The sequence below is a fragment of the Quercus lobata genome, chromosome 8 (assembly GCF_001633185.2).
Source record: "Quercus lobata isolate SW786 chromosome 8, ValleyOak3.0 Primary Assembly, whole genome shotgun sequence".
Lineage (NCBI taxonomy): Eukaryota > Viridiplantae > Streptophyta > Magnoliopsida > Fagales > Fagaceae > Quercus > Quercus lobata.
The window spans coordinates 5,493,804-5,507,695 of record NC_044911.1 but is presented as its reverse complement, the minus strand read 5'-3'; the positions used below and the strand labels follow the sequence as shown (position 1 = coordinate 5,507,695).

The following is a 13,892-nucleotide window of genomic DNA, read 5'->3' as shown; positions in this document are numbered from 1 at the left end:
GGCCAAACACAAACAATGTACAAATCCCCCGTTAATTAACCGATTCAAATCAAAAACACTTTCGTTACAGTCCCACCAGGACCACCGCAAAATCAACCAGATAAGTCTTCAACAGTAATAACAGTAGATATTTATAGGGTTTTTGAGTATATTCTCTGAATCTCTTCATTTCTCTCTCTCTCTCTCTCTAAAAATGGCAGTGTTTTGTTTCTCTTTCTACACCTTCAAATTCAGTACTCTCCTTCACTCTCACTCTTCTTCTTCAACTTCGCATTTGACAGAACAGTCGCTCTCCAATTTGTTTGGAGGAGAGGGAGAAGGAATCGTTAAACGGAGTAAGAGGAGAAGGAGCGGCGCGTGTAGGTTCGTGGTGCTCTCTACGCACTCCAACTCTCGGATTCTCAAGTCCAACCGCCGGTCGCGCTTCGGCAACGTGCTCTCGCCGTTTGATAGCGATGAGGAGAAGGACGACGAAGACGAAGACGACGACGACGATGATGATGACGGCGACGTGGCGGAGAATGATTGGTTGCCCAATGTGAGCTTCTTTTACTCTTTCTTGTACTTGAGCTGACAAATTTGCTTCTGTGTTTGTGTGAAATTTTACATGCTAAATCGAAAGCATTGGAGTTTCTAGACTCTTTTCGAAGTGATTTCACTGTTTTTGGAAGCAGAATTGCTTTGATTTTTAGCTTAGGAACTGGTTGAATGCTTTCGTTGCGTTTGGAAGATAATGAACATTACTTATTTACTTTCTCCTTTCTGTGTTAATTAAGATTTGCTTATCGAATTTATTAGGAATTGAATTTTTTTTTTTCCGCTTGAAATTGCCGATGCTTCGTCTCTTTCGAAGTAATTTCACTGCTGTTTGATTAGAAAATCAGAAAAATCGACAGTTATTCTTAATAGAAAAGAAAGATATGGTTTTGGGAAGCTTTTTTCCCTGCTTTTGGCTTTTGAATGTGAGGTTTTACTTTGTCAAAAGAAAGGTGAATGCTTCAGATTATGCTGCTAAAATATTTGGAATCAACTTTTTCATATTGAAATTTTGATTAGTTTTTTTTTTTTTTTAGCTTCTCAAAGGTGCTGAAAATTTCAACACTTTCGAAGTGTAAATCTGACCTTTATGTGTGGATGTGATGCTTTGTATATTAATTTCTGGCTACTAGGGCTAAACCACTACCAAAATCAACAATTAAGCCGATGGTTTATTTTAGGTTCCTAAAAGTTATGAGTGGTCTAATATTAAAGATCATACCCAATGTGTAAAAGCTCCCACTTCTGCGGGATTTGAGAAAGGTGATTGGTCGGTAGCCTTACCTGTAATTATTTTTAGAGAGTCTTATTCCCAGACTTGAACCAACAACATGCTGCTTTGGGTGGTAGGAACTTGTCATCGTACCAGGGCCCGACCTCTATGAAAGGTCTACCATTCAAAAGAAAATTTTGTATCTAGTATTTTTTTTTTGGGCTAAGAATTATGAGAATTGTTAACACATTTCAGCTAGTGGCTGTATTCATTATTATGGATGAAGTATTCTCTTTGTTTGTACATAACATAAATCAGTCCTGTTGTATCTACACAGTAGTTGTGACATGAATGCAGATGCATAAATTAGTACAAGATATGCTACTCTTTCTTCTTTTCTTTTCTTTTTTTGGCTGTAACAGTTTTGATAATATTTTGGGATGCCTCTGCAGGATGATTTTGCCGAAACTGCAGACTTTGATGTCAATGGAAAGAGAGTTAAATCACAGGACACGCATAAAACTAGAAAAGGTGGCCGGAAACAATCAGAAAAAGGCCAGGATCTAAGACCATCCAAGTCTGGACAAAGCCTCAAAATCGATGAAGACCAATTGGATGTGAAAAATGGCAAGAACAGGTATGCTCGATTATCCGAAGAAATTGAATTGGATAGAAAATGGTTTCCACTTCTTGATTACTTGAGAACGTTTGGGCTTAAGGATTCGCACTTTATTCAAATGTATGAGAGGCACATGCCTTCCCTTCAAATAAATGTGTGTTCAGCACAAGAAAGGTTGGAGTACTTGTTGAGTGTTGGTGTCAAATATAGAGATGTAAAAAGAATAATTTTGAGGCAGCCGCAGATTTTGGAGTACACGGTGGAGAACAATTTGAAGTCTCATGTTGCTTTCTTGATGGGTTTGGGTATTCCAAGTTCCAGAGTAGGGCAGATAATTGCTGCTGCACCATCTCTGTTTTCTTATAGTCTTGAGAATTCGTTGAGACCCACGGTCAGATACTTGGTTGAGGAGGTTGGCATTAATGAAAAAGATTTAGGTAAAGTCGTGCAGCTTAGCCCTCAGATCCTGGTTCAGCGCATTGACATATCATGGAATACTCGTTATATTTTTCTGTCAAAGGAATTAGGAGCTCCAAGAGATAGTGTAGTCAAGATGGTGAAGAAACATCCTCAGCTCCTCCATTACAGTATTGATGATGGATTACTGCCTAGAATTAATTTTCTGAGGAGTATTGGGATGCAGGATTCTGACATCTTGAAAGTTTTGACCAGCCTCACACAGGTCAATTTGCTTCCTTGATATACTTATTTCAATTTTGTAAAATTCCTTTTTCATTTTTTTATTGGAATTGATTGTGTTTGTGTTGCACAAAGCAGTTTAATATTTTCATATTATCAACATTTTATGAGTTTTCTAATCGTGATCTTTCCCCCTGCTATAAAGATATTCAAATGTTGTCATTCATATTGAATCTGTTTTGGTTGTGGTAGCTTCCTTGTACATTTCCTAAGTGTTGAGTTGTTGACTATATTTTCAGGTATTATCATTGTCACTGGAGGAGAATCTGAAGCCTAAGTATAAGTACTTGATCAATGAACTTCATAACGAGGTGCATTCCTTGACAAAATATCCCATGTACTTGAGTTTGTCTTTGGACCAAAGAATTCGTCCTCGCCATAGGTTCTTGGTTTCCCTAAAGAAAGCTCCAAAGGGGCCGTTTCCTCTTAGTTCACTGGTTCCAACTGATGAAAGCTTTTGTCAGCAGTGGGCTGGAACCAGTGTAGATAAATATTTGGCATTTCGGCAGAGACTTCTACTTAAGGAGTTTGCTCAGAAATATGAGAAGAAAGGATAACACACTGCCTTCAAGTGTGACCTAGGCTTATGATACAAGTATTGGAATAACAGTATCTTCATTAACTTCAGCAGCCAATATACTTGTTTTTGTTATAATGAGATTATTGGGTGAAGCTCGGCATCTTTGATTTTTATAAGCCTCCAGTAAGCAAATGCTACTGCTGTGGTTTCATCAATACTATAATCTGTGCTGAAGCTTCTCTAGTTGCATCATACAGAGTCGATGTTTGTAGTTGCTTGCAGTCTCAGTTGAAGGCCTGTGATAGTGGTTCCTTAAAAAGTTCTTGTCATTTAAACACAAAATGACAGCGTGGCAAGGTCTGTTATCTTAAGGTAAGTTTATATTCCTCGAAAATAATTGCATATAGAACAATGCAGTTTAGGAGGGATAGATAGTGGATATATGCTGGAATTGGGTCTACCATTTGACAATTCACTGCAAAATGGTTTATATTCTTAGATTAGTTGATTGCAACATTATGAATATATGCCTTCAATCCATTAAAAGCTCTCCTTTTTAGATGCTCCAAAAAGTTAATAAGGTATTTCTTTTTCCATTATTTGGTATACTTTTTATATTTTTCAGTAAGCAGTAATTTAGTATGTTATTCTGCAATGTTGAAAAAAATTATATTTCAAGGAAGTTCTCTTCAGATCTTATTTGTGTTCTGCTTCTGCTGAAAATGATTATGTATTTAATATCTATAAAAACCCATTGCAGGTATGTATCCACATTCCAGCTCATTTATGAGGACAATTTTGAAGGAGCATGTTGTACTTGGTATAAGTTCCTAAAAAAACTTCATGCTTCCATGCATTTTTGGTAACAAATACTTTTTGAACTGATTTTATGTATCTTACTTTTCATATATGCTTTCATCATCGACACAGACCTAGGAATAGCATCTCATAAAAATGTAAAATACTTCTGTTTATATGTCCCCATCATATGTATTTATAGTGGATCTATTCATAATAAAGTGACTAAATTTTACGTTGGACGTCAACCTACCACAACTCTCATCTTTTTTTCTGGACTTGGACTGACTGAACAAAATATATGATACTAGGTATAGACAAAGGTGGAGTTTGTCCCCGTCATGCAAAATTGAAATTCATTTAATGTTGCTTCATATTATCTTGTACCTGCGTTTCCATTGCTAGGTTCCTAGTGCGTGCCACAATGTGACTAATTTACTTTCATCTGCTATTGGTTGAGGGAAGTAAACAAATTGTTCATCCATGTTAACAGGTTTAATGCACTATTTTAACAATTGATTTATCCATTTTTCCCCTCACCATTTGTTTGGTGTTGTGCAATGTATTTTTATTTTCATAACTATATCTACTTTCTTCTTCACCACCACAATTCCTTAGGAATCTACTGCTGTTGAACGCTACAAAAATAGAATTTGGGCTACAAAATCTTTCACCATAGGTGTTATGGTGATTGGTGCTTGAAATTCATCTCATACTTAAATAGGATGTAATGGATGTGTGTTCACATCTCTTCCCTAATCCCAAAAGCAGCAGTAGTATATTTATTTGCAAGGTTGTAATATTTTACAAAGAGGCAAACGGCCCAGCTAAATACACATTCAGTGATCCCTGCAGGACCAGCCACAAAAATGTCTATAGCTCTGTCTCTGGTTTTATGTCATTTAAGTCATGTAAGTTTTTCACTCACCATCAAAAGGAAGTTGAGTTCAGCAATCTCAGCTCAAAAGCTGAAATTTTTCTTCTTTCAAATTTCTCCTCTCTTTTGAATTTATAAAATAGTGTGCAACACAAATAAGTATAGTGGGTTCAAGTGATAATCCAGTAATACAGGCACTCAATGGTGCCTGCTGTCCGCGCTTTGAATCTCATCTCCTCTCTCTCCCAGTATTTACCTACCATAAAAAAGAAAGAAAGAGGACATAAGCAATAAAACAAGAGTGTGTTGAAGATAGTTGATGCCTCAATACTCAACAGGTTATCTTTGGGCCTAGGCAGTTGTCATGTCTCAATAGTGTTCTTGACCAAATCACGGTTGTTTTGTTTATAACTTGATTTAAATTTGTATGATTGATTGTCTTGACTATTCAAACCAAATCAATCGTATTCCCTTTCATTGTCATTTGTCAATTAATAAATGGTGTAAATTTCAAAACTTTCCTAAAAGATACGTTTATACTGCCAGTATCTTTTAGTCGTTCATCTGAAATTATTACAAATCAGTTTTTTCCCCCCTTCTCCTCTTGATACCCATATAGAGAGCATACCGTCACTTTCCCCCAAACTTTTACATAAGCTTCTCTATCATTCCCCATCTCCATCTGAAATATTATAATGCATTGTATTCTTATCCATCTCTTCTAAATTACACGTATTATTTTACTCAACCAGTTTCCACAACGGCACAACCCACAGTAACCGTATGCTGTCACCCAAGACTAGCCGAGATGTGGTGTTAGGGGCAGCTCTGCTGCTTAGCCACTGCGGCTATTTTTTTTGGGTGTCTTTGATGCCGCGTGGATAAGGACAATTTTTTTAATGGGTGGATTGTTTGTTTAGAGTGAAATCGGTTAATTGGGCTTAATTTTTTATAACTTTGCTATTGGTAATTTTTGCTGTTGGGCTAATTGTTTGGGCTTATAAATTTTGATTTAGATTTTAGATCTATAAATTTTTTACGGAGGAAAGTGCTAAAGTTACAAACTTGTTTACAAATTGTTGACGTGATGAGTAATTATTGGTAAGTAAAAAAGTGATGTAAGTAGTGGATCCAGATACGAATTAGTAAGAAATTGCTACCTCAACAGTTTGTAACATTTTTGTAGAAAAGTTTGTGTCTATAACATTACTCTTAAAAGAATCAATAATATTGTTAAGGGAGGCAAAATGTAATTTTATAGAACAAAAATTGCTAAAATTAGTAATACATAATACTAATATTTTATGATAAAAAAATTTTGGGGGGCCCATTTGCCCCCGAAGCCCATGAGTGCCTCAGTGTCACCGAAGGCGGTTGACCGCCACAGATTACCACCACCAACTTCCATCGTTGTTGTGACCTTGTACCTACTCTTTCAATCACCCAAGATGACCTCTTGCACGGTGCATTCTCCATCTGACAAAACCTTGTTTATCTTCATCCTCTTCCTCTTGACTGTGAAACTTTATTCGACCATATTATCGGGGAATTGGGGGGAAACCAATGAAAAAATATAGAAAATAAAATAGGCATAGAGGCATAAATAAATTCGATATCTTTGATAATTTGCCCCCACTCGATTGAAATTTGCTATAGAGTTTTAGGCAAATCACCTCCAAGTCAGTAGCACTCTTGAAAGAATCTTGTGAATTACTTCTCAATGGTGCGTCTCATTGACAAAACTTGTATGCACTTTAAAAAGCACCAAAACTGTCCTAATATAATTATATTTCATGAATATAGAGCATTATCTGTAGACAATGGGGTTATGGCCCTTCTTTGTGTGTGAATAGTCTAGTTTGGTAGCTAGTGGGATATAGATTGATTTTTGTGTGTGAATAGTCAATTTTGCCTTAAAAAAAATGATATGAAGCTCCTGATGAGGATTATATAAGAGCACCCACATTGACTTCTTTTGAAATATATGAATTTTTGCATCACTAAAACACACTTTATCTATTTTACATTATCATTTTAACAACAACATACCCCACATTTCATTCTTTTTTTTTTTCTTTTTTTCAATTCATCCCACTAAAAAAAAATATTTTAAAAACAAAAACAAAAGCACCAATGTATGAATCCAGGAGAGAGAATGAAAGCACATCAATTAAATAATCAAAAAGTAAAAATGAAGGATGCTACCGTATTCTTCATGTTTAGATATTATTGTAGCAGAAATGCATTTTCTACAATAATATGCATGTGCTGATGGAAGAGTGTTTTATGAGTTTTGGGTGACAGTAACATGCAATGTTCCTTCTTTTTTTTTTAAAGAGTTTTATTAGATTTTACCCAATGTGAATGCTATAAGATGGAGGAAGAGAAAGAATATGCAAATTTAGTACTACATGCATATGATACTAAGTACAATTAAAGGTCAAAATAGCAGTTTTGTTTTTATCTCATAAAAAAAAAAAAAATAGCAGTTTTGTTTTTTGGGCTAGAAGAAAGGCTAGAAGAAAAGCAGGTCAATGGGTAGTTGAAACGTGAAAGGGTGGAAATTCACTTTTATTCACCTGCCTTCCCGAGACCAAAAGGCTTTGTAGCTGTAGGTCACTAAAAACTATCACTTAATGCTGTCCCAACAAATAGGAGGATAATAATATCTATGCTGATAGAGCTCTATAGAAAGCTACCATATTTGGAGTAAAGTCTTCTTCTACTTCTACTTAATGCAGTTGGTTGCAAAGTCTCTCTCACCTGCTCTATCACCAACCTTTTTTATTTACGAAATTTGCGGGCATTTATGCTCTCTGTGGCTGAAAAGCAAGTCATCCAATCAAGTCCATATAGCTAAGCAGATATTATATAGTACAAGGGACCCATCAATTTGGTGGTGTCAATTTCTAAAATTATTATACACAGAGAGAGCAAATGGATGGGACAGTTGAATTGTTGAAGCGATGCAAGCTGGTTGAATAGAGGTACTTTAAAATTACTTGCTGATACTAACTTTATTTTTCTATAATCAGAGTTCTTCCAATTATCCATTTTTTATGTCATTTTGTGGCCAGATTATTCTACCTTATCATGAGACATTGTAGAATTTGCTATCATATATAGCAAAATTTATATACTATTTGGATGTCACTTCTAATGAATCATTGCATTTCTTGGTAAGTTGATGTCAATTCATTGAGGGGTCCACATGCCTCCCCCATATGAAAATATGCTAGAGTGAGAAGTAGCTCATGTCCTAGAGCATACACAGAGTTGAGTGAGTCAACTCAAGTCAATGGGCTTCAACTCTCATCAATTTAAAGGCCCAATTGCTTGCTCCAACTTCTAGAAAGTTAGAAGTCATCAATAAATGGTTTATTTTTTATTAAATTGCATATTTAGTCATCAATCTTACAATATTTTTTATTTTGTTTTAAAACTATTTTTATACTTTAGAATGTTTCTCCCTTTCAAAATTGTTTTGAAAAAGTTCATTATCATTATCTAATAAAAGGAAAATGTTTTCAAAATAAACGAAGTTCATGCCACTCCATACTCTACACCATTAAAGTGGCCCCAATTTTATAAACTTCATTTCCTACATCAACATTTTCTTTTTTATTACATTTAAAAGTAAGATAAAACCTGAGTACAATTCTTAGATACTGTAAGCTAAAGACAATTATGTGATTGAATTTAATTGTAGAACATAAGATATTGCATGTAAGTTTTATCCTTTAAAGTATAAAAAGGATGTTGAAACAAGACAAAGACTGAGGATTAAGAATATACAATTTCACCTTCATTTTTAGGATGATGAACTGTTAGCAACCATTTTTATTGTCCTCTTAAAAGTGGGCATGGACAGACTTGAATCAAATGCATAAGACACCATGCCCCACCTCTCATAATAATGTGGACAATGGATAAGACCATACATACACATACGTAGAAAACAAATGAATGAGTGGATGAAGAAACACCGAAATCAAGCACTACAAAGACTAGTCAGATGATTGAAAAGACAAACTAACAAACAACTAATGGTGGGGCTATACTCTTAGCACTTAGTTTTGCTACAAGGATGTCATGCAAAATCAAAACCAGAAAAGTGGTTATGAAAAAAAGAATTAAAAATGAAAAAGGCTAGGCTATGATTCAAAAGTACTACCAAATCCACCACATGATGAAACTAAAAGACAAATTTAGAGAAGGTAGAGGGCATTCTTGCTGCTATCTTAAAAGAGATACAATATACTAATACTAGCAAAAATACTAGATATACTGGAATAAGCTGCTGCTAAACCTTTTGTTTAGAATTATTTCATCTATTGCTCTATGTTCAGAAATTCTAAACATATTTCAAACTCTCTCAACACTGCATATATTTTGGTCTTTTTCATCCACTAAAGACTATACTTACATCCTCTGCTAAAATTTTAAACCTCTTGCCTTCTTTCTGTGATTGAGAATAACAAACTGTAGAACCTTCTTACATGTACTTCTATGTATCATATTCTTCTTTTCTAACTCCAACCCAAAGTAAAGGGTGGAAATTCTTCCGATGTTTCTTCGTTAGCCAGTATGTACTTGCAGGAATCTGATTGTTTGACGAAAAAGGGAAAAAGGACTGTTATGTATCAAACCAAAGATGTTGCCTTTAAACCAGTACTCTATCTCTATAATCTTCTATGTGTTGCTGAATCTATATGACTGTAGAAATGCCGCTTGCTATTGGAGACGCAAATGGGCTTTCAGGGAGATTAAGAACTTGATTGCTGGATTAAAAAAAAGAAAAGAAAACCCCACTCAGAAAAGCCATAAAATGACAACAGCAAAAAAAAAAAAAAAAAAAAAACAATGCTTAGCTGCTTTATGTACTGTAACATAAGATGTATAGCAAACTATACATAAATTTTGGTGCTGTGCTTTCAAAGGCCTACTAAAAGTGAATCAGAGCTGAGGCCAGTTACGGTTTTATAAAACAAAAGTTTGGCCAAAAAGCTTTAGAGGCAGTAGATGACGCTAAGCTCAAAATGCAGAAAAAATAACAAAAGATTACTAGAAATGTAACATGGACACTAAGATCTGTTTTAATATGAAAAAATTTAAAGCAGTGATAAACTGATAATTGACAAGGATCAAAGGACAAAAGAAATGATAGAAAGACTTAATGTCTTATGCAAACAGGGAGTCTCTGCAAGAAGTGAGTTCATACCTCTCTGAGTCGGTGTAGGTGTCAGTATGCCCAGGTGTACTATCATCACCAGTGGAGCCGCCATTCAGAACATCCAACAGATAATTGAATCTTTCTGCAGATGGAAAATTGAAAGGATCTGCATGAACTGTGATTTGAAATTATTAGAATGCGAAAAAGAAATTACATAAGGAGAATCAAAATCAAAATGTAGAAAAAAAAAAAAACAACCAAAACATATGATGAAAATCAAGATACTACAAGGAGAAGCAATCAAATTGATAAAACAATATACCATTAGACACTTTCAATCCATCCATGGAGTAGCCAAAGTGTGGCTGACTGGCTGGAGGCTTACGTGCCAACTGCAGCTCTGCAAGTTGCCTCCTCTCAAGTTCAAAGGCTTCTTGCTCAATAAGATGCTTCCTCAGCAACCTAGAAGTCTCAAATTCTCTTGGCACTAGAAAAGAACCATTCATTAGACAGTTCAAAATATTTAAAAAAATATTATTGATTTTTTACACAGGAGAGCAATCGAATGAAAAGCAAGGGAAAATCAGAAAAATATTAAATACAGAATAAGCATTGATCGGTAAGAAAGAAAAAGTCCATGTCTGCAAGTACAGTATTAATGCAGAGCTAGACTGTTAATTATAAACAATAAGACCTTTTTAGGAATGAATAAGTACAATATGACAGATCCTACTCACTTGAGTGAAGCTCAGAATCCATTTCAACATAGTGTGTAGAGTAGTACATTTGAGGATCAATTCTGTCTGAGTACCTCCTGCTGGAACATAAAAATTCACATGAACGAGTGATAAATGATATTGAAACTGTAAAGGATAAATCTTTTCTGCCAAAGAAAAAAAATGGAAACAAAAGCATATAGTTTGCCTAATACATGATAATTAAGAAAATCAAGCAAATTTTGAACATAAACCTAAATTTACTTAAATTAGATATTGAACATTAACAGAAATAAATAAGCTTAGCCTTGTCTACACAACCCCTCTATTGTAAGATTCTCAGTTCCATTTAAAAGCTCACAAATTTGTTATAGAATGTGCAAATCTATCAACCTATCAAGCTTTACCAAAGACAGATTTTTGAAATTTGAAAGTGTAAATAAATAAGAACAAATAACAAATTCTACCTCTCACTAAGCCTTGATTTCTCCCTGTAAGGTTTCACAAGAACACGAGCCCCACAAACGAAATGCGGGTTTCCTTTGGTCAAAATCATTTTCACTGTATCTGCACTAGCAAAGGTTACAAACCCGAACATCCGTTTCTGTTGGCAGGGAATCCTCACATCTTCAACTGGACCATAGGTGCTACAAACAAGACCAATACAATAAGGAATACAGTCAAAATAGTTACATACAAAGAAGCCTGCAACTTTCTACCAACAAGAGTTTCAAGATAAATTACTTGAAGTAGTCAGAGACATCGTCTTCAGTGAAAGTGCTTTCAGCTGGAAATGTTAGATATATCTGTCGTGACCCACTGACAATTGGACCAGGGTCACTTTTATCATTCCGATTGTCCAAGTATTTTGAAGCGTCTTCTGCCAAAATTACAGCATGCTGCCCATGAGGCCTGTAATTCAATCGTAAAATGTACCAGTTAGATACCCATATATGAAAGATTATTTATTTACTAGATAAGCACCTGGAGTGGCACTCACCTGTCAATCAGCCGAATACTTTTCAATCGAGCAAGAAGCTTTGTCAAACTATAACCAGCTTTACCATGTCTCTGGCTCTCAGTGAGATATCCATCTGCCTGAAGAACTTTTCCATATTTCTCATAATATATCATAGGCAGAGAAGCAATGGAAACAGGATTCCCTCTTCTAGATTTGAGAATCTCAACAATTTCCAATTCAAGCTTCTCAAGTGACCCGGGTGAGAAAAGATGATCGTCATTAATGCCATCATTTCCATACATCTGAGAGAAGCTCTCAGGCATGACTTGTCCATGGAAATACCTACAGCTACTTCCATGCTTACAAAATCCCTTATTGAAGTAGTGACAAACCTTAACTGGAAATTCGGGCAGGCTTGAAATTCGTCTAGTTGTTCTAGCACTTAAGTTGCCCATGGCAGCATCCGGGTAAAAGTAATCATTTGAAAAACCCGCAAGTCCAGAATTAGTAGGCTCTATTTGATCTTCTAAACTCAAAAACTGAGTTTGGTTTTGGAGTTCAGCAATAGAATCCGAGCAAGCTGATAAACTGAAATCAGAATTATGCTTGCTTGCTATCGGAGGATCCCAATAGGCAGTTGGAACTCGAAAAGCTGTTGGTGATGAAAAGGACCTAGAAGGAACAGGTGAGTAAGGAGTGAAAACTGGGTTCATGAGTGGTGAGATTGGGGATGGTACTGGCTTGCTAGTAGCTATTAGTTGTAGTTCAGTTTTGGCTTTGAAAATCACTTCATGAATCAAGTGGTCCGGACCCAAAGCCAACCTAACCATTTCATCTTCACCATGGTCTTGAAAAAGAACATAACCTATAATCTTTGTAGCATTTTCCGGCTCTAGTTTCTGGATTTTACTGAACACAATTTTTGCAAACTCCGAAAAATCCATCATTAATTTATATCTACTCACTGCAAATGAATACAAAAGTGTATAAATGAGAAAAAGATCTCAAAACACAACGAAAAAATAAAATAAAAAATCTCACAGCCATACATCCATATAAGGCAATATATTCCACTCCAAAAAGAGCTGTAAAGATTGCCAAAAACACCATAAAACCCAGAAATAGAAAATACCATCAAATCTGGAAAAAGAAAAATGATTTGTTCAAGAAAACTTCCAAATAAATCGTACACAACAAAATAAATCGTAAACACAAACACCTTTTCCCTCATGAGAAATCAGTACAGATTTAGAGGAAAAAAAATCATAAAACTAAAAAATATATATTTAAAATTACAAATTTTCTTTTTTGGATAAGTAATATTAAAAGCAAAACATAGTACCTCTGTTTTTTTTTTTTCTAAAACATTTCCAAGGCCAAACGAAAGAATCATCCATAACACTCATAAAGACTTATGTTACGACTTCTATCGTTAACACTAAAAGAAAGCCTTTTTGAAATTTAAATACTAACAGTTTGAATTATTTCCAAATTCAAAAACCAGTATTTTCTCACTTGAAACAAATCCAAAACTCGTACTTATCGTGACAGTAAACCAGGAAAAAAAAATTAATATTAAAAAAAAAAAACCCCTCTTTTCAGCCATTAGGCTAGGCCATATACTAGAACATATATCAAGCAAAAACTATAATAATAAGTGTAAAACTCTCATTCAAGCAAACCATGTACAGAAAATGACACTGCAAAACACTGACTAAGATGTAGGAACACACACAAAACACAGATGAAACATACCCAACAAATCTATGTAGTCTCATACAGTGCAAAAAGTAGTCAGAACTGAGAACCAACAGAGAAAGAAGCTTCTTCAAACCCCGTGTTTAAACTCTCTCTTTCTAACATTCTCTCTTTCTCTCTCTACAACTCCCTCAAGCCTTCATTATCCAGAAAGAAAAGAGACATCATGGTTATCCCAAAGCCAAAGGGCAAACTTCCAGAAATGATGGTTTTAAATAGCATATACAAAATATATATACACAAAAAAAAAGGAAAAATAAATAAATAATTCCCACAAATTGTTTTTTTTTCAAAAATATAAAGTGATTTTACTTTTCTCACTTACTTACTATACAATTACTAGACTAAACACGCGGTCTTTTGAGTTTATAAAAAAAAATTCTTTGACCATTTTAAATTTACAGCTTGGTTTTACTAACCCAGATAATTAAGGCTATATTCTTTGCTAAATTTACGAAAGTGATCATAACTGCATGGACCATGTGAATTACACAAACAACCTTACTTACAAAAACCCATTTT

At 34.9% G+C, this 13,892-nt stretch overlaps 2 protein-coding genes across 7 annotated transcripts; one reads left to right on the top strand and one right to left on the bottom strand.

The window, feature by feature from the left end:
- The first annotated feature begins 53 nt into the window (after positions 1–53).
- On the top strand, positions 54–4,133 carry LOC115957239 (transcription termination factor MTERF9, chloroplastic). 3 transcript variants are annotated; one of them, XR_004084327.1, is made up of 4 exons: positions 54–538; positions 1,702–2,550; positions 2,807–3,459; positions 3,848–4,133. XR_004084327.1 is itself a non-coding variant. In XM_031075439.1 (3 exons), the coding sequence occupies exons 1-3, from the start codon at positions 194–196 to the stop codon at positions 3,122–3,124; spliced, it is 1,512 nt and encodes a 503-aa protein (XP_030931299.1). In that variant the 5' UTR covers positions 54–193; the 3' UTR covers positions 3,125–3,754. The 3 variants fall into 3 exon arrangements, 1 of the variants encoding a protein (XP_030931299.1); XR_004084328.1 differs by having other exon boundaries at positions 2,807–3,668; XM_031075439.1 differs by lacking the exon at positions 3,848–4,133 and having other exon boundaries at positions 2,807–3,754.
- A 4,786-nt stretch (positions 4,134–8,919) lies between these two features.
- Positions 8,920–13,587, bottom strand: LOC115955681 (zinc finger CCCH domain-containing protein 18-like). 4 transcript variants are annotated; one of them, XM_031073918.1, is made up of 8 exons: positions 13,368–13,587; positions 11,652–12,576; positions 11,396–11,563; positions 11,119–11,298; positions 10,673–10,752; positions 10,258–10,422; positions 9,984–10,110; positions 8,920–9,543 (listed from the first exon to the last, which is right to left on the bottom strand). In XM_031073918.1, the coding sequence occupies exons 2-8, from the start codon at positions 12,557–12,559 to the stop codon at positions 9,471–9,473; spliced, it is 1,701 nt and encodes a 566-aa protein (XP_030929778.1). In that variant the 5' UTR covers positions 12,560–12,576; positions 13,368–13,587; the 3' UTR covers positions 8,920–9,470. The 4 variants fall into 4 exon arrangements, with proteins under 4 accessions (XP_030929778.1, XP_030929780.1, XP_030929779.1 ...); XM_031073920.1 differs by having other exon boundaries at positions 9,984–10,101; XM_031073919.1 differs by having other exon boundaries at positions 10,673–10,749.
- Positions 13,588–13,892: the final 305 nt, after the last annotated feature.

Excerpts from the sequence above, each read along its gene's own strand:
- LOC115957239 (XM_031075439.1), top strand. The coding sequence starts at position 194 with ATGGCAGTGTTTTGTTTCTCTTTCTACACCTTCAAATTCAGTACTCTC. Across the intron at positions 539-1,701 it reads AGAATGATTGGTTGCCCAAT|GATGATTTTGCCGAAACTGC; the intron begins GTGAGCTTCTTT and ends ATGCCTCTGCAG. Across the intron at positions 2,551-2,806 it reads TTTTGACCAGCCTCACACAG|GTATTATCATTGTCACTGGA; the intron begins GTCAATTTGCTT and ends CTATATTTTCAG.
- LOC115955681 (XM_031073918.1), bottom strand. The coding sequence starts at position 12,559 with ATGATGGATTTTTCGGAGTTTGCAAAAATTGTGTTCAGTAAAATCCAG. Across the intron at positions 10,423-10,672 it reads GGATTCTGAGCTTCACTCAA|TGCCAAGAGAATTTGAGACT; the intron begins GTGAGTAGGATC and ends GTTCTTTTCTAG. Across the intron at positions 9,544-9,983 it reads ACCTACACCGACTCAGAGAG|CAATCAAGTTCTTAATCTCC; the intron begins GTATGAACTCAC and ends TTTTTAATCCAG.